The sequence below is a fragment of the Pimephales promelas genome, chromosome 14 (genome assembly GCF_988280905.1).
Source record: "Pimephales promelas chromosome 14, fPimPro1.hap1.1, whole genome shotgun sequence".
Classification (NCBI taxonomy): Eukaryota; Metazoa; Chordata; class Actinopteri; order Cypriniformes; family Leuciscidae; genus Pimephales; species Pimephales promelas.
In genome coordinates this window covers 25,482,947-25,499,031 of record NC_142782.1, presented here as the reverse complement: position 1 = coordinate 25,499,031, position 16,085 = coordinate 25,482,947, and the positions used below count along the sequence as shown (strand labels likewise).

The window sequence follows — 16,085 nt, the reverse complement described above, 5'->3', positions numbered from 1 at the left end:
TTTATTAGTGGATTGGACCATCTTTTTTTTTTGTATTTTGTATTAGTTTATTTTTACGTCTTTTCTAGCTCAGATTTGTCAAAAAATCTGATATTTATTGGGTCCTTTCACTAATAGGGTCTTTATTTTTTGTGGTGCTTCAGGATTGAAGAGTCCTCCAAACCCTCTTTTGCTTGTATATAGACCCAGACACATTTAGTCAGTCCGTCAGCAGTCTGAGCCACCTAAGGCTTCAGGAATCTCCTGCCTGATCAGGGCACTTCCCGCTCAGAGCAGCAGACCGGAGAATCAACACACACTAAAACCTACAGTAAACACCACAAACACTTTTTATGACACACACACAGTGGAATTACAAGCAAAATGACTATGATTATTAGTAACATCTGTTTAAACACATTATTTCCTTTAAATGCATGCAACAACTAACTAATGAGAGCTGACCATTGCTCTCCAATATACCACAATATTTATGGTATTTTTCCATGGTGCAATTTCATGACCACAATTAATTGTTTTAATTATTTAAAGGAAATTATTTTCAGACTGATATTAAATGGATAGGTCTTTGCAAAGCTGTATCATTACATTCCAAACATGATTTTGCTTTCTTCGGTGAAACACAAAAGAAGGTTTTGTTTCTCTGTAACGTGTGTAGCTATTCTGTTATGTTCTCCTGAACTCCAAACTGAATCTCAGAATGGGAAAGAAAGGTGATTTAAGCAATTTTGAGTGAGGCATGGTTGTTGGTGCCAGGCGGGCCAGTTTGAGTATTTCACAATCTGTAAAGTTACTGGGATTTTCACGCACAACCATTTCTAGGGTTTACAAAGAATGGTGTGAAAAGGGAAAAACATCCAGTAAGCGGCAGTCCTGTGGGCGAAAATGCCTTGTTGATGCTAGAGGTCAGAGGAGAATGGGCCGACTGATTCAAGATAGAAGAGCAACTTTGACTGAAATAACCACTCGTTACAACTGAGGTATGCAGCAAAGCATTTGTGAAGCCACAACACGCATAATCTTGTGGCGAATGGGCTCCAACAGCAGAAGACCCCACCGGGTACCACTCATCTCCACTACAAATAGAAAAAAGAGGCTACAATTTGCAAGAGTTCACCAACGTTGGACAGTTGAAGACTGGAAAAATGTTGCCTGGTCTGATGAGTCTTGATTTCTGTTGAGACATTCAGATGGTAGAGTCAGAATTTGGTGTAAACAGAATGAGAACATGGATCCATCATGCCTTGTTACCACTGTGCAGGCTGGTGATGGTGGTGTAATGTGTGGGGATGTTTTCTTGGCACACTTTAGTGCCCCTTCATGCCAATTGGCCATCTTTTAAATGCCACAGCCTACCTGAGCATTGTTTCTGACCACGTCCATCCCTTTATGGCCACCATGTACCCATCCTCTGATGGCTACTTCCAGCAGGATAATGCACCATGTCACAAAGCTTGAATCATTTCAAATTGGTTTCTTGAACATGACGATGAGTTCACAGTACTAAAATGGCCCCCACAGTCACCAGATCTCAACCCAATAGAGCATCTTTGGGATGTGGTGGAACAGGAGTTACGTGCCCTGGATGTGCATCTCACAAATCTCCATCAACTGCAAGATGCTATCCTATCAAGGATGCTTTCAGCACCTTGTTGAATCAATTCCACGTAGAAGTAAGGCAGTTCTGAAGGCGAAAGGGGGTCAACTATATCTATATTTTTACTATATATATGTCTTTACCTATCTCTGATAGGTAACAGTGTAAATGACATCATAGGGCAAAACTTTATTCAAAAACATGACTTTTTTTTGTTTTGTTTGATTTATAAGCTTTAGTCTACTTTTACCACTGTAGTGACCATCTCACACAACGCTGGCAGATTGCAGTGAAAAAAAGAGGGGAAACTGATTTTTGGTGAGGATTTGACCTTGTGACCATATTTGTGCTAGTGAGAGTGAGTTCTTGTGTTTGTGCATGACTGCAGGCCCCGAGGCTTAAAATCACAAAGCGCTGTCATTAAGGGTTTGTTGATAAGATCAACCAATGCATGCTGCTTAAGGGGTGCACATTTAGTGCTACTAGAGGATTACAAAAGGAAATCATGTTCTGATTTTTATTTTTGCACTGTACATTGCTTAACATTTTTTTTAATGCAGTTCTGCAGGTTAAAAAGAAATGGGGACATTCAGATGTGTATAAAGTGTTTGTATACAGGTACATTTGTGCGGACTGACATTTTGAAAATGTCCTAATAATCAACAGGTCATTGTAAATATGACTTCCATATATATATATATATATATATATATATATAATTTTTTTTACTAATATAATGAAGCCAGCGTGTGCATGTGTTGTGGACATTGATGTGTCAAGAGTTACAGCAAATGTTTGTACCACTCTTAGCTGAGAATGTCAGTGTGTTGCATGCTTGTGTGAGCGTGATAGTAAGTGTGTAAATGCATTGTGTGTGTGTCTGTGAGAACCATGTTGGAGCGCTTTAGCGAAGCAGCGTAGCGTGCAGTACAGGAGTGATGTGGGCTGAGCCGACCTGACCGAGCCCCGGCCCTCCACTAATCCTGCCGTTTTCAGGAGCCCTGGCCCGTACTTGATGAGCTTGGGTAAGAAAAGGGGCATCTCTTTCTCCCGCTCGCTTTTCTCTTTTTCGTTCCCTCTCGTCCTTTCATTCTCTCTCTCTTTTTCTCATGCACCCCCTCTCAAACCCCAGCCCTGCCTGGAGCCAGTGTGCAAATGAATGAGTTCCAAGTGTTTACTCAGCAGTTCTCTCTCTCTCTCTCTTCTCTTTCTTCACATCTCTATCTCTCGACACTGACAGATATAGCTGAGGGGAACGCAAAGCTAAATTTCAAATATCTCTTGCAACATAGAAAAGTTCAATTGGCATAGATTTTGGGTAAGAATTTGATGAGTTGTTTGACTTATGAATATACAGTGGGATCAAAATGTTTGGAACACTTACAATTAAAAGTACAATTTTTATCAACACTTTCCCTTATCTATACAGTGAAAACACCGTTATAGGACCTTTCATCTAATTTTACAGTAAAATACTGTTAAATGTTCTTTTTCACTTCCAAAATCTGTACAAGTCATCTTTAAAATCCATAAAAAAGACATATCTAGAATTCTCTGAGAGACAGCTTGCATTTGATGTTTTTTTTCATTGAAATAACTTTTTTTCTTAGTGTTTTCATATCAGTTATGTACATTAGGGTTATATCATATCTTTGTTGTTAAATGAATGTTTTTTGGGGGTGGCTGTCAGTATATATAGCCTATATAAAGGTATAAAAACAAACATATTTTAGTAATTTGGTGTATAACAATATTTTTTGTACCATTTCAATCTGTAAAACTCTAAATATATTGAAATAAATATATATATCAGATTTTTATGGTAAAGTTTTGGCAAACACGACTGCCTTTAAACCATACATTTCTTAGATTAGTTTTTTTTTTTTTTTACAGTGTAGAAATGTATGAATGTCATTCCACATTTATTCAACCATAACCTTACAAAAGTAAAGTTAGACAAAATAAAAAGATTTGGAAGGACATGAGGATGTCATTCTCTTCTAGTGAACTTATATCCTCTTAAGTGTCTAAAACGTTTTTCCTATATGCTTTTGCTTGAGGTTGCATAAAATCCAGAGGAAATGGACACAAGTGTATTTTACTTTAATAGCTATTGAGCCATTAAATCTTAACCGCCCATTTAATTCATTACAACCGCCAACAATCCCCCGGGGAAGTAAAATCTCACATTTTTTACTGGATATTAACATGTTGTAGACTTGTCATGAGATAATGCACCAGGTCCAATTTACTCCAGCAGTTTTTGAAGAGTTGTCAGACTGTATCTCTGGTGTGTGCGTGATAAGAGAGTAATATACGGGGATTACCGTGAGATGGTAGGCCCTGGGGCTGGTGGATGAGGGTGCGGGGGAGGAGGGGCTGTTTCCTGGCTGTAGCCCTTGTTTGTCTGCCTGACCTGGCAGCACTAGGGGCAGATCCTGCTTGGATACAACGCTGATCCCACGCCTGTCTGAAGCTGTTAGCCAGCCGCTCTGTTCGGCTAGCTAGGCTTAGCGCGTCTGGGCACAGGGGGCCGCCACATGCTTTGTGCTTGGGCAGGGGTGAATGCTGTTTTGGCTTATGACTCTGGTCTTATTCATGCTACCATTTCTTTCCTATCAGTCAGAGCTGAACACTATTTGTCCAGTTTCTCACTCTCACTTACATCCCTTTTTTGCTCACCCCAAACATGCATGCTCTGGTTTAAATTATATATCGGCTGTCTATTTAGAAAACTTGCATTGAGCTGAAGTCATAGTGGTAGTCAGGTCTAGGGTAACTTTCTACCTCCTGACCTTCCTGTAGATCCCTTGTGTTGAAAAGCAAAGCCCTGGTAATTCCCTGATAGGTTTAACTATTCATTTACAGCTAAAGAGAATTCTATGTGCACGCTGTTATTGTCTTTCTGTAATTCGATCAGTGAAATCCTGAGAAGTTGATGTTGAGTGCTATGATGCTGTATTAGCGCCTGTCCGACCGTCTACAGTCTCATTCTGGAGAATAGAAATAAACCAGCAGTATTTTCTTACCATTCTGTAAAGTTTTCACAGCTTAATTGCTGTTTTTAAAAGCGTGTTATTATTTTTCAATTGGTGGATTGAGAGGTAGTTTGGGAAGTCTCTTACAGCCTTTCTGTGTGTTGTTTCTGTCCTGGATACACAGTGAACCCATGGGCAAACTACGAGAGCGAGCAAGAGCGAGAGATCAAAGATAGATCTTTCAGCGAGCAGCCTGTGCTTGTATTTGTCCTTTCTTGCTCTGTAATACATGTCAACCTGCTAAAATGAAAATCTTAAGTTTGATTGCTGCCTTGATGTGGCTAAAAGTTTGTTGTACTTTTTGAACCACTTTGAACTTAAGAAAGACCCAACTCAAAAACTCACAAAAATGTAATTGAATGGATAGAAAGTTGTAAAAATCAGTCAACAAATTGAGGATTCATGAAGTTTCAGATCACTGTTCATTTGCAAAAAGCCTTCCTCCGTGAAACTGTTGAATTTAAAATATTTTGCCGACAAGTATTTATCCTCGACCCCTCCAACCTTTCCTTCCTAATCCAGTCACTGTTAAAACCCCCAAGTCAGTGGAAGCTATTATGTGAGCCACTTTGTCTTATCTGATATCGGACAATGTATATTCCATATAAGGTCATAAGCAGGTACGACTTCCTTTGTGTTTTCCCTTGAAGGACAGAAGAGGAAATTGTTTATTTAGCTCATATTATTCATTAAGGTAAGAATATAGAAGTTTAATGTTTCAATTTATTTACCTTTTTCCCATTTGTAACTTTTTTTTATAACTTTTTGTGAAAAGTTTGTTATATCAGGTTAATCAGGCGAGATGTCTTTAAATTACAAGTTCTAACGATATACAAATTCACCCATCCAAAATGAATTTAACGGTGATCTTCTGACCTTGCATTCTTTGCTAGTGAGGGGAGAACTGTCACCCAATCGATCGTCACGAGCCGGCCGGTGTCGTCACTCTGCCCGCTCTATAAAACTCCCCCCGACTCACTCACCTGGTTAGACAAACACCTCTAATCTACAGCTGAGCGCACGCTTATTTTGATAGGATAGCAAATATTTTTACAGCCTGTTTGTTGGCAAATTGAGAGAATTTATAATTTAAAAACTCTAATAGCCATAAAAGTTTATAAAAAAAAAACAACTTTTATGAATCTTGCTAATTTTTCATATTTCACTGGCATGTGCAACATGACGGCAGAGTCCCAGCACTCGCCAGCCGAGGCGGCCAGTCCAGTGGTGCTGTCTCCCAACGTGAGCCTGGACTCCCCGATACCTCTTCCTTCACCAGCGCTCAACCACCAGGCTCGAACCAAGGACGGTGTTCTCATCAAAGCCGAGCCACGGGTCAGCAGTCCAAATACCGAGAGGGAGGAAGTGCTTTCACTGGGTCAAACCGAAGAACATCTGCCCGCCACTGGCAGCCGGCGGAGGAAAAGGCCAGTGCAGCGAGGTAAACCTCCCTACAGTTACATCGCACTGATCGCAATGGCCATCGCCAATTCACCTGAGAGAAAACTCACCCTCGGCGGCATCTATAAGTTCATCATGGAACGCTTTCCTTTTTACCGCGAGAATTCAAAGAAGTGGCAAAATTCCATACGGCACAACCTCACCCTCAATGACTGTTTTGTGAAGATCCCGCGAGAGCCCGGTAGGCCCGGCAAAGGAAACTACTGGACGCTTGACCCCGCCGCCGAGGACATGTTCGACAACGGGAGTTTCTTGAGACGGAGGAAGCGCTTCAAGCGGACTGATGTAAGCACATATCCTGGATACATGCAAAGCTCGAGCGCTTTCACGCCAACACCAATGGGTAGACAGGCGTACCCCAACACCTTATACCCGGGTGTGACGTCTGGCTACGGGTCTCAGTTGGCTGGTTCCCCGCACCCGGCGATGCTGCATCACTATCAGGCATCGGCCGGGGTCACGCAAGGCCAGCCCAGGATGTTCAGCATCGATAATATTATTAGTCAGCAGACAATGATGCAAAGCGGAGGAGATCTCAACGCACAGTCTCTCGGCATGGGAGACTTGGGTGCCATGACCTCCAGCTGTTCCGTGTCAAACTCTGACCCGACCTGCTTTCAGACGCAACAGATCAATCCAACGAGCAACATGCTGAGCAGGAACACGGGATCTCTTGCTTCAAACATGACAACCAGTTACACGTATCCCTCCTCGGCTTCGCCTACTCACCTGTCCGGGGTCACGCAGTCCAGCTTCTCTCCGGGAGGTTCACAGGTGTACTGTTCGGGGAACAGGATTTCTCTGCCCCCTGTGCGTTCGGGCTCGTGTGCAGATCATACAGAATCTCTTTTAGCTCTCTCCGGACCAGCAATGAACTCCTACAATAATTCATATATGAGACAAGCCAATTTTGCCTCAGGACTGGAGCGATACATGTGAAAACTTCTGCACTGTATGATAATCTTCCACTGAATGCAGTGGCCCCGAGATTGAGTTCATATTCCTGTTGATTTATGTAAAAAACGTTTTGTAGATAACGTGTGACTGAATTAACTAGTTTTTGGTAGGCTGTATGTGTGCAAAGCATTTTTTTTTTTTGTTAATTAAAATGAAGAATATAGTTCTGGTATTGATATGTTGTCTACAGAACAATGTAAATATATTATATGCAAATAAATGTGTTTTTGTGTAATCATTTTTCGCTTGTTCTTCTTTTAACTAGGGTAACCTAAAAACATATTAGGTTTATGTTTTCAATATCCAATTTAATAAGTATCCTAATAATAATAATAATAATTACATCCATATAATTTGACACGATAATCGAGATTTAACACTTATCAACTTGTACTCAAATCTTTGTTTAATAGTCTGTAGGCTATACAATTTAAATAATTTGTTTTGATTTAGGTTATTTAACATTGGTTAAAATGATTCTGATATGAATTGGTTAAAATTCAACCAGTATGAATTATATATATATATATATATATATATATATATATATATATATCCAAACCGACTTTAGCCTATAGCTTTTTTTTTTTTTTTACTTTTGAAGACTGATATTTACGCTAATAAATAGTAGTCTTGAAATATTTGAAGATTAGCTATATTTAATCTTCCATTGCAAATTGTGTGCACTCATTTTGCTGGTGAGGGGGCGACATCGACTGGCTATTGGAATAAGTTTCTAATAATTTCTGAAAAACCGAGATTTGGAGCATTTCACATAAAATCCACTAGATGTCAGCCACCACCAAGTTAAGGGCATGGCACTGGTCTCTAATATGAGAACCTTGGTTCAAAATGGTTAATCATGTAGCACGTCGTAGAAAACGTATGTTCATTATGGAGAGCCTCGGAACACTCCAAAGTCCATTACAAGTAAACTGATCTTTCATATTTAATGACAGCATTTTTTTCCCATCAATGCAAAGCTATTATAGTCTACTTTATTTCCGACCGTACAATGAGCTTTAAAAACAATAAAAGCCTGTAAAGAAGTTTCAAGACTGCACCCCTTATGGTCCACATCGCGAGTGCAGTGCCAATAAATGCTATATTTATATATACTTGAATTATTATCATTTAATTTGAACATTTACTTTCGAAGCAGTACATGTAGAAAGTTTTCTTTTTTTTCCATTTAAATTCAGAACGTTAGGCCTATTTATTTTAATAAATGTATGTTTTGGTTGGTGGTGTTTTCTGGATAGTATCCTTTAAAATTTAGGGCTACAAACAGCAATTTAGCTGAATGCAGCTCTTTTTCTTTTGTAACGATAGGCTACGCTTCGTTCGCCCTATTCGCATGCGATAGTTCGAGAAATAGGGAGTTAATATAATAGTTTCCGGCCTCAGTTAATTAAGAGCGCAATTCTATTGGTTATTAAGAAACAAAGGTCCTCCAACTTTTTGCAGCACAATGTGAATTTTTTATTTAATTAATTATTTATAGGTTTTATGTCCACAGTAAGAATTTCTTCTTTTCTTTATTTTTGTCTGTTTGTTTTGTTGGTGCGGAATGCGGAGTTCAAGCGCTATTTAGCTCTAAAGTCTATAGACTATGTAATACAGCGTAGGACCGCAAGGTGGCAGTACTGTGGTTAAAAATGTTACAGATTTACAGCATGCTTTGCAGTCCTTTTATTCTGTGTAAGCCCTCGACACATTAACTGGTGATCCCACTTAAAAGCGGAAAGGAGGAAAAATAGGAATGGGAAGCCAATTTGTCAGTTTAGGCCGAAAACCGACGGTGATTATCTGGTTCTTTTTCAGAGTGTCGCCTGTGGTTTGCACTTTGACATTTATGTTGTCCAGGGCTCTAAACGTGCACGACATTTATTTTTTTCTTTTTATTTTTTGTCTGAGTAAACGGAAAAGAGTGTCATTAAAGTTAATTCACTAGAGAACTGTACATCCTTTATCTTAAGATATTAATTGCATTAGCCTATAACTAGTATAACATATACATTTTATCATATAATTTTTGAGTCATAGGCTATAATTCAGAAATCAAATATAGATTTATTTATTTTTATTTTTTTGAGACAGTAGAAATGCACGAGCTGCTAACTTGACCTCTGAGTTTGGGCTCCCACAGGCAGCTGTCACACATTGCTGCGGTAATGCCATCGTCTCCAACAACTGTTCATGAACTATTTCGAACTAACTTTATTTATTTTTTACCCTTCCTGTTTCCTTTATAACTTCAACACCTTAATATAACAATGTATTATTATTGTTATTATTTTACCAGCAATCAACTAAGTTGCGCATGAACATAATTCTCGAAACGCCCAATTATTTATATTTACTTTAATTAGTTTAATACGTTTAGGCTAAGCCTACTTATGGGAAACGGAATAATAGAGAAAATATTTCATTGAAAATATGGTCACTAGCATGCAGAGCATGAAATCTGACATATATCCTGCGGATTTTAATCGGAGGCACAATGGTCTTGTTTGTATGAATAATGAGCATAATAAAAAGAATTCGATGCCCGACTCTAATAAAGGTTATTTTTATTGGCATTGATGGTTCATAAAGAACATAGCATCCACGGGATTTGGTGCACTAAGTTCTTTATAGTGGAAAAATGTTCTTTAGATTTTTAAAAATGATGTTCATACTAAGAAAAAAAGGTTATTTTAAGAACTGTTGACTGAAGGTTCTTGTATGGCGTCGCTGCAAAACCTTTATTTTTAAGAGTGCGCGCGCGTTCTGTATGGCGCATGAAGCTTGTCATTCACCCATAACACCCATGCAAAGACGAATCCGAGCAGGTTGCAGAGAGTGTGTGCTTTTACATAGGCTACGTTAGGAGATGTATAGCTTTGATAGCAATGCAAAAAAATCATAAACGGGGTTGTTTTGAATCCCTGACAGGAAAAAAAAGTGAATAACGGCACTAAAAAGAGAACAAAAAAAGATTTTTGTATAAGCGCAAATTTCCTTTCACCCTCTTTTTGTGAGCAAATGTTATAATATTAATATACAGTTTAAGATATTTTTCATGCCAAATAAATCATTAAAATAAATCATTAAATTAGCACTTACACCTGCCGAGGATAGAACAACTTATTGATTTGTGCTGTTCTGTATTGGAAATAGGCTAATTCATGCAAATGAATAATATAAACGTTAAAATGTCGTGAAATATTTAAATGTGCAATTGAATATGGTCTGTAGGAAATACTAAATTGAGGATTAACTTTGACTAAGTCTCAAAAAATATTAAAATAATAAAATAATCTGTCCCTTATATTCTTGCTGTTGCCAAATTTGTGAATAATTAGCTATACTGTTGCCTTTAAAATGTATTCGCTGACAATATATTGGAACATTTGATTTGTTAAATATTTTTGAAGGATTCGATCGAATACTATTCTACTTTGATTGTAGGCTATCTTTTGAACAGGCAAAGGAATAAACATCCATCTGGTGATTTAATGCAAAGAATATTGCTTTTCTTTCTTTCTTTCTTTCTTTCTTTCTTTCTTTCTTTCTTTCTTTCTTTCTTTCTTTCTTTCTTTCTTTCTTTCTTTCTTTCTTTCTTTCTTTCTTTCTTTATCTTGTATATTTACCATATCATCGATTATTGCTATATTATCGATGTTGCTAGCTTAATACAACATAATAACAATAAAATGCAATGCAAAAATAGGCTAACGGTTAATTTAATAATTTTGTCTTATTGTTATGATGCTGTTTTTTTAAACAACAATAGAAAAAAACTCAGTAAGCAATGGAAATATTTGTATTCTTTTTTTTGTAGGCTATTAAATTAATGTGTTGACAGTTTATTTGTTGTCATCTTTAAAAAATCCTCGGCTTTATTAAAGTTAAATCGTGCTAAATGTTTTATTTTCTCTGCATTCTTTTTGACATTTGTCGCGAATGTCAGTTAAATTTTCCCATATAGCACACTTGTTAGGGCAAGTTGATAACACTTCTCCCTTGTGCTGCTTTTTTTTCGTCTGTAAACTTCCCTAGTTCCTGGTTACCGACATGCTGATCACGTGATTGTGGGGACTGGATAAATAGTTTTTGGAAGCCGCGCGGGGGTATAGGCTACTTGGAGGCTCTTTCACGCACAGCGCTACGATTGTACACGAGAACAAAATAGCCTTCTCGAATTATGAAAAAAGAAAAGCTAGTTAGTGAATGCATAGTCAAAATGCTATTCGTATGATCCAAAAGTTTGTATTGTATATGGACCAACTACACACTCCATGAAGAGAAAATCGAGGTCTGAACCGAGTGTCCTGTTCGACTTGAAAGCGCTCTGAGCTCTGGACAGTTTTTGTGGTATGCAAGTCCGGTGTGATTCTTTCGAGTCTTCTTTCGTTTCTTAAGGCACGTTTCTTTTCTATGCGGCTCCAGGACGTGAAGACAACGTATTCTTGGCTTCTGGAGGACGGGAGTTTTGTCGTTCCAGAAAGTGACTGAGACGACACACTGCTTGTGCTGAGTGCTGCACGAGACTGGACACGGAACGCGAGAGAGGAAGACAAAAAGACTCTCCAAGGATGACTCTGGGGACGGACATGTCGGACAGTTCTGCTCTGTCCGACGACGTGGACATCGATGTCGTTGGCGGGGATATTGTAAAAGAGGGTAAATATCTTCACCATCATCATAGTTTTCACTTGGACAATGACTCCGATGACAATCTATCCCAGAATGCGGGGGAGGGCGCAGTCTCACCGGGCCAAAGCAGCTTGGACTGTCCGGCTGACCGGGTCGGGCCACAGGATGACAGCAGAACCGGTGCGTTAACTGGGGATAAACCAGGGAAAAATGCGTTGGTGAAACCCCCTTATTCTTACATAGCCCTTATAACCATGGCTATCCTGCAGAGCCCGAAGAAACGTTTGACTCTCAGCGAGATCTGTGAGTTCATCAGCAGCAGGTTCCCGTATTACCGGGAGAAATTCCCCGCGTGGCAAAACTCTATCCGTCACAACCTGTCTCTAAATGACTGCTTTGTCAAAATACCCCGCGAACCCGGTAACCCGGGCAAAGGCAATTACTGGACCCTCGACCCAGAGTCCGCCGACATGTTTGACAATGGGAGTTTTCTGCGCAGAAGGAAGCGCTTCAAAAGACACCAGGCCAACGAGATCCTTAGGGACGCGGGGGGATTTCTACCTGGCTTTGGCTACGGACCGTACGGTTACAATTACGGCCTACAGCTGCAGAATTTCCACGCGCATCACCCCTATCACCCTCACCACCCGGGAGGCGCGTTCCCTTTCCAAAACGCACATTGTGCTCTCCCAACGCCTTCCTCGATATTCTCCACGCCACACAGCTTGCCTTCGTTTTTGGGTACCGAGCTGAGAAAGCCTTTCTATCCTCAACTCAGCCCCACTCTTCCTGGTCTGGCGCCTCTCAAAACGGACACAAATGGCCCGAGCCGGCCTTCCTTCTCTATAGACAATATAATCGGTGCGGCTAGCTCTCCAGCTTCGCCGTACACCGCACAACCGAGTGGACAGGCTCAGATCTTGGCCATGCTGACTCCAACACTTGCCTCGGCCACGAACCACTTGAATCTAACGCAGGACACGATGCTTCAGCCGGGCACACAGACTTTCTCGAGCAAAACGCCAAGCCTTAACAATTGCCATTTCTAGAGTGGCAGCAAATAGAAAGTGCAGCAGCCCAGTTTATTATGGTTGTTTCGTCCTTTGCTAAGGTAGGATTTACACTTTTGCAAGACTAAAATGCCGCCCGTTTCATGTTTCTGAATTCTTAAATAAAAGGCTAATTAACTATATTTATGAACTGTAAATATGTAAGATTTTGAAGAGAGAAACAGGCCGAAGAGAGGAAATTTAAGACCATGTAAACAGTAAGCTAAGATTTCACCTTTGGACGGCCAGTGGACCTTTGCCGCTTTGTCCAGAAAGTTAAATAGTTTGTAGCCTACTCATTGATATGGAATTTCCTCTTTTGGTTGACTTAAATGAAGATTGTTTTAACTATTTTATTGTTTTGTATAGCTATTTTGTGAGTTTGTGAAAAGCACTGTCAATAACCGAGACTTTAAACTCAGGATTTACTTGTTTTGAAAGCACATTGCCAGGAGACAATAGGGGCTGTAAATAGATTACATATAGGTTAACGTCCCACTTCCCCTAAATCTTTCAACAGACGTTTTCTGGTGAATTTTATTTTTATTTTATTTCTGTTGATAGATGATTATGTGGTTATTGGTGTAAATCGCATTACCTCTTTCTGTCTGACACTTGTGCATATACATATTTCATTATTCCATTGAGAAATTATCTGTGAAAAGAATGTTGTTATATGTAAAGAGACAAAACAATGTCCATAGGTCATTTTCTGTTGTAATGGCAAGACAATAAATGTTTGTGAATTTTGAAGATGCTTTCGTTAACTTCTTTCCATTTAGTCTTCGACCAGGCCTACTGACCTGCCTAAAAGAGTCGTCTAACGTTTATACAATTATGTTCAAACAATTATGTGACTTTAGAAAACAAGTAATTTTAACAATTTAATCAATTTATATTAATTTAGTTTTTAGTTTATTGTAATACTTTTCAGCAATATGAAAGACAATTCAAAGTCAAAGAACAATAATATTGTTACGTTGTTAAAATATTCGTTTAATATTTGCTTCAATAGCCTATATTAAGGCTTAAATAGATTTTAATAAAACAGAGGAAAAGTGTGAGGTTTTCACACCAGTATTTAGTACTTAGTGGGCCCATGGCACATGTTTCCTCTTGTGTGGCGCTTTGAGCCATGATAATTGACCAGTTTCTGGCAAATGACAAAGAGCTAAAGCAATGGGAACATCAGCGCTTGAAAGCCTATAATTGAATGTGATGGTTCTACATGGATACCCACCACGTCTTTTGAGGATTCGTTGCTAATTTGTGGTAGCATTTTTTTTTCATCTGGAATCTAATCCACAATAATGCAGCTTTTTGCCCATTTGTTGATGTTGTCAGTGAAGACCTTGTCCCTAAGGCTTGAATAGGCACCCAGCAAGTGGTCCCTATAGCGAGACAAGCCACACACATTTGCTTCTGAAAGGCGATCGTCTTAAAAGACTCTCGGTTGTCCGCTTTCATGTCATCTGTGTTGTCTTGAGACATGTACAAAGGAAGCAGCGGGAATTCAATGTAGTGCGAAAAACAGACTGATGAATCCATTTCAGAGTTGGCCGAGCACACGGTTCTGTTCAGAAGGTGGCATTAAAAGCTGCCTTTATTTACTCGTTTCGTGCGCAAATGGGTAAATTCGCTTCGTGGGGTGTTTTTGACAACTGGTTTTAGGCTTTTAACGAAGGGCTGACTCACTCACCGTATTTTTTTCCTTTTCTTCAACTTAGCAAATGCTTTGACGCGAATGCAAACAGGTCGGTTAAGTTAAAACATCTAAAAAAACAGGATAACATACTGTTCTATATTTCATGACATCAAAACTGGACCAAACTAATAGTTAAACCGCATTTCCAAGCACTTCTGGACCATCAGTCAAATGCGCCGCGTAAAAAAGTTTTTTTTTTTTGTCTGCTATAATAGTAAAATATAGAAACAGTATTTAGTTTTTTTTTTTTAATATAAAGCCATATAGATATTTTAAATTTTTATTTTTATTTAAGTATAGTTGCATGATGCATTGATTTGTAAACTGAATTATTGAGGATTATGGTAAATTAATATAGTCGGAGAGGCCTGTAGCTACAGAAATGTGATGCTTTTTGAATAATGATAGAGACTGACTATAATTTTATTATTTATTATTATTATTATTATTATTATTAGGGTGACTTTAGTTTGGAACATCAGGCTGACTTAAGGGCAGAGGTCATGTGCTTCTCTAGCAAACACGCGTAAAAAAAGCCTGGGAGGAAGAGCGATAAATGTATTGCTGGTCGAGGTGACAAAGAGCAGCAGAGAGGAAGTAACAGTACACAATAGTGTACTTTTGATCTACTTGCCACAGCGAATAAAACTACTCGAGGCCTATGAATGAAATCTCCTCAACCTAACCACGCGTGCACTCATGTGGTCGTGTTTGCACCAGTCATAATTTACTGCTAATGAATTTGTGGTGATTAGTTGAGTTTTAGAAAGACCGGCTCTTGATTAAAGGAGGCGAAATGCGAGATGGGCTTTAATGTAAAAAAGGATATTTATCTTCTCTCTTGACGTTCAGTACTTTTGCGTCTTGTTTTGTCTCTGCATGAGAAATCACATCACTCTCCTTTAATCGGATCGAAAGTGTAAATCATGGGTTACGAATCCCACTAATTGCCTGTTCATTTCGCTTTCATTTTCTTCAGTGTGGCGCGTTAGTTACACCATGAGGAGACCACCCACGATTTCGTATGAACCAAAGTATATCTCTACTTATCTCTTCTATCACTGTAATTTTAAAAAGGATATCTCTAAAACAACCCCGTATTCGCTTCTGGCCTGGTGTTTTATGTTGCGACGTTGTCAGCTTTTATTGTCGGCTTTTTTTCTTTTCTTTTTTTTTTGTACGGGCTACTCATCAGAATCATGGGGTTCCCACTGTTGCGCGCACTGAAAGGTCTTTTCAATGATTTAATTATCTGAGCGTATATAGTAAACTAGATTTCAAGTTTACATGTAATGATGATGTAATTCGATTGATATTTCGTTCAGGCCAATGCACGCATACATTATTATTTTATTATGTTTAATGTGACCTATTTTTAGACAGGTTCTTAGTTAGGCCTTATCTGTTTGAGAATGTATAGCCTATTTTAATATTTTTTTATGCGTGAGTGAATTATTTTTTTTATGTCTGTAACACATTCGTGTTTAATTAAGAAGAATTCACCACTTTCATAATTAAATTATAGAAAAGTCTTTTGGGATGCAAATAAGCATTTTCTATATTTAACATTTCAATATTTCTGGATAAGGGGTACAATTATTAATTGTTTTGTATTGTGATTTATTATCTACTTTATT

The 16,085-nt window shown here is 38.8% G+C and overlaps 2 protein-coding genes across 2 annotated transcripts; both read left to right on the top strand.

Moving 5' to 3' along the window:
• The first annotated feature begins 4,924 nt into the window (after positions 1 to 4,924).
• On the top strand, positions 4,925 to 7,288 carry foxe3 (forkhead box E3). Its single transcript, XM_039677160.2, has one exon. It carries the CDS (start codon positions 5,773 to 5,775, stop codon positions 7,033 to 7,035), a length of 1,263 nt encoding a protein of 420 aa, XP_039533094.2. The 5' UTR covers positions 4,925 to 5,772; the 3' UTR covers positions 7,036 to 7,288.
• A 3,860-nt stretch (positions 7,289 to 11,148) lies between these two features.
• Positions 11,149 to 13,496, top strand: foxd2 (forkhead box D2). Its single transcript, XM_039677238.2, has one exon. The coding sequence runs from the start codon at positions 11,634 to 11,636 to the stop codon at positions 12,741 to 12,743; it is 1,110 nt and encodes a 369-aa protein (XP_039533172.2). The 5' UTR covers positions 11,149 to 11,633; the 3' UTR covers positions 12,744 to 13,496.
• The last annotated feature ends 2,589 nt before the right edge of the window (positions 13,497 to 16,085 follow it).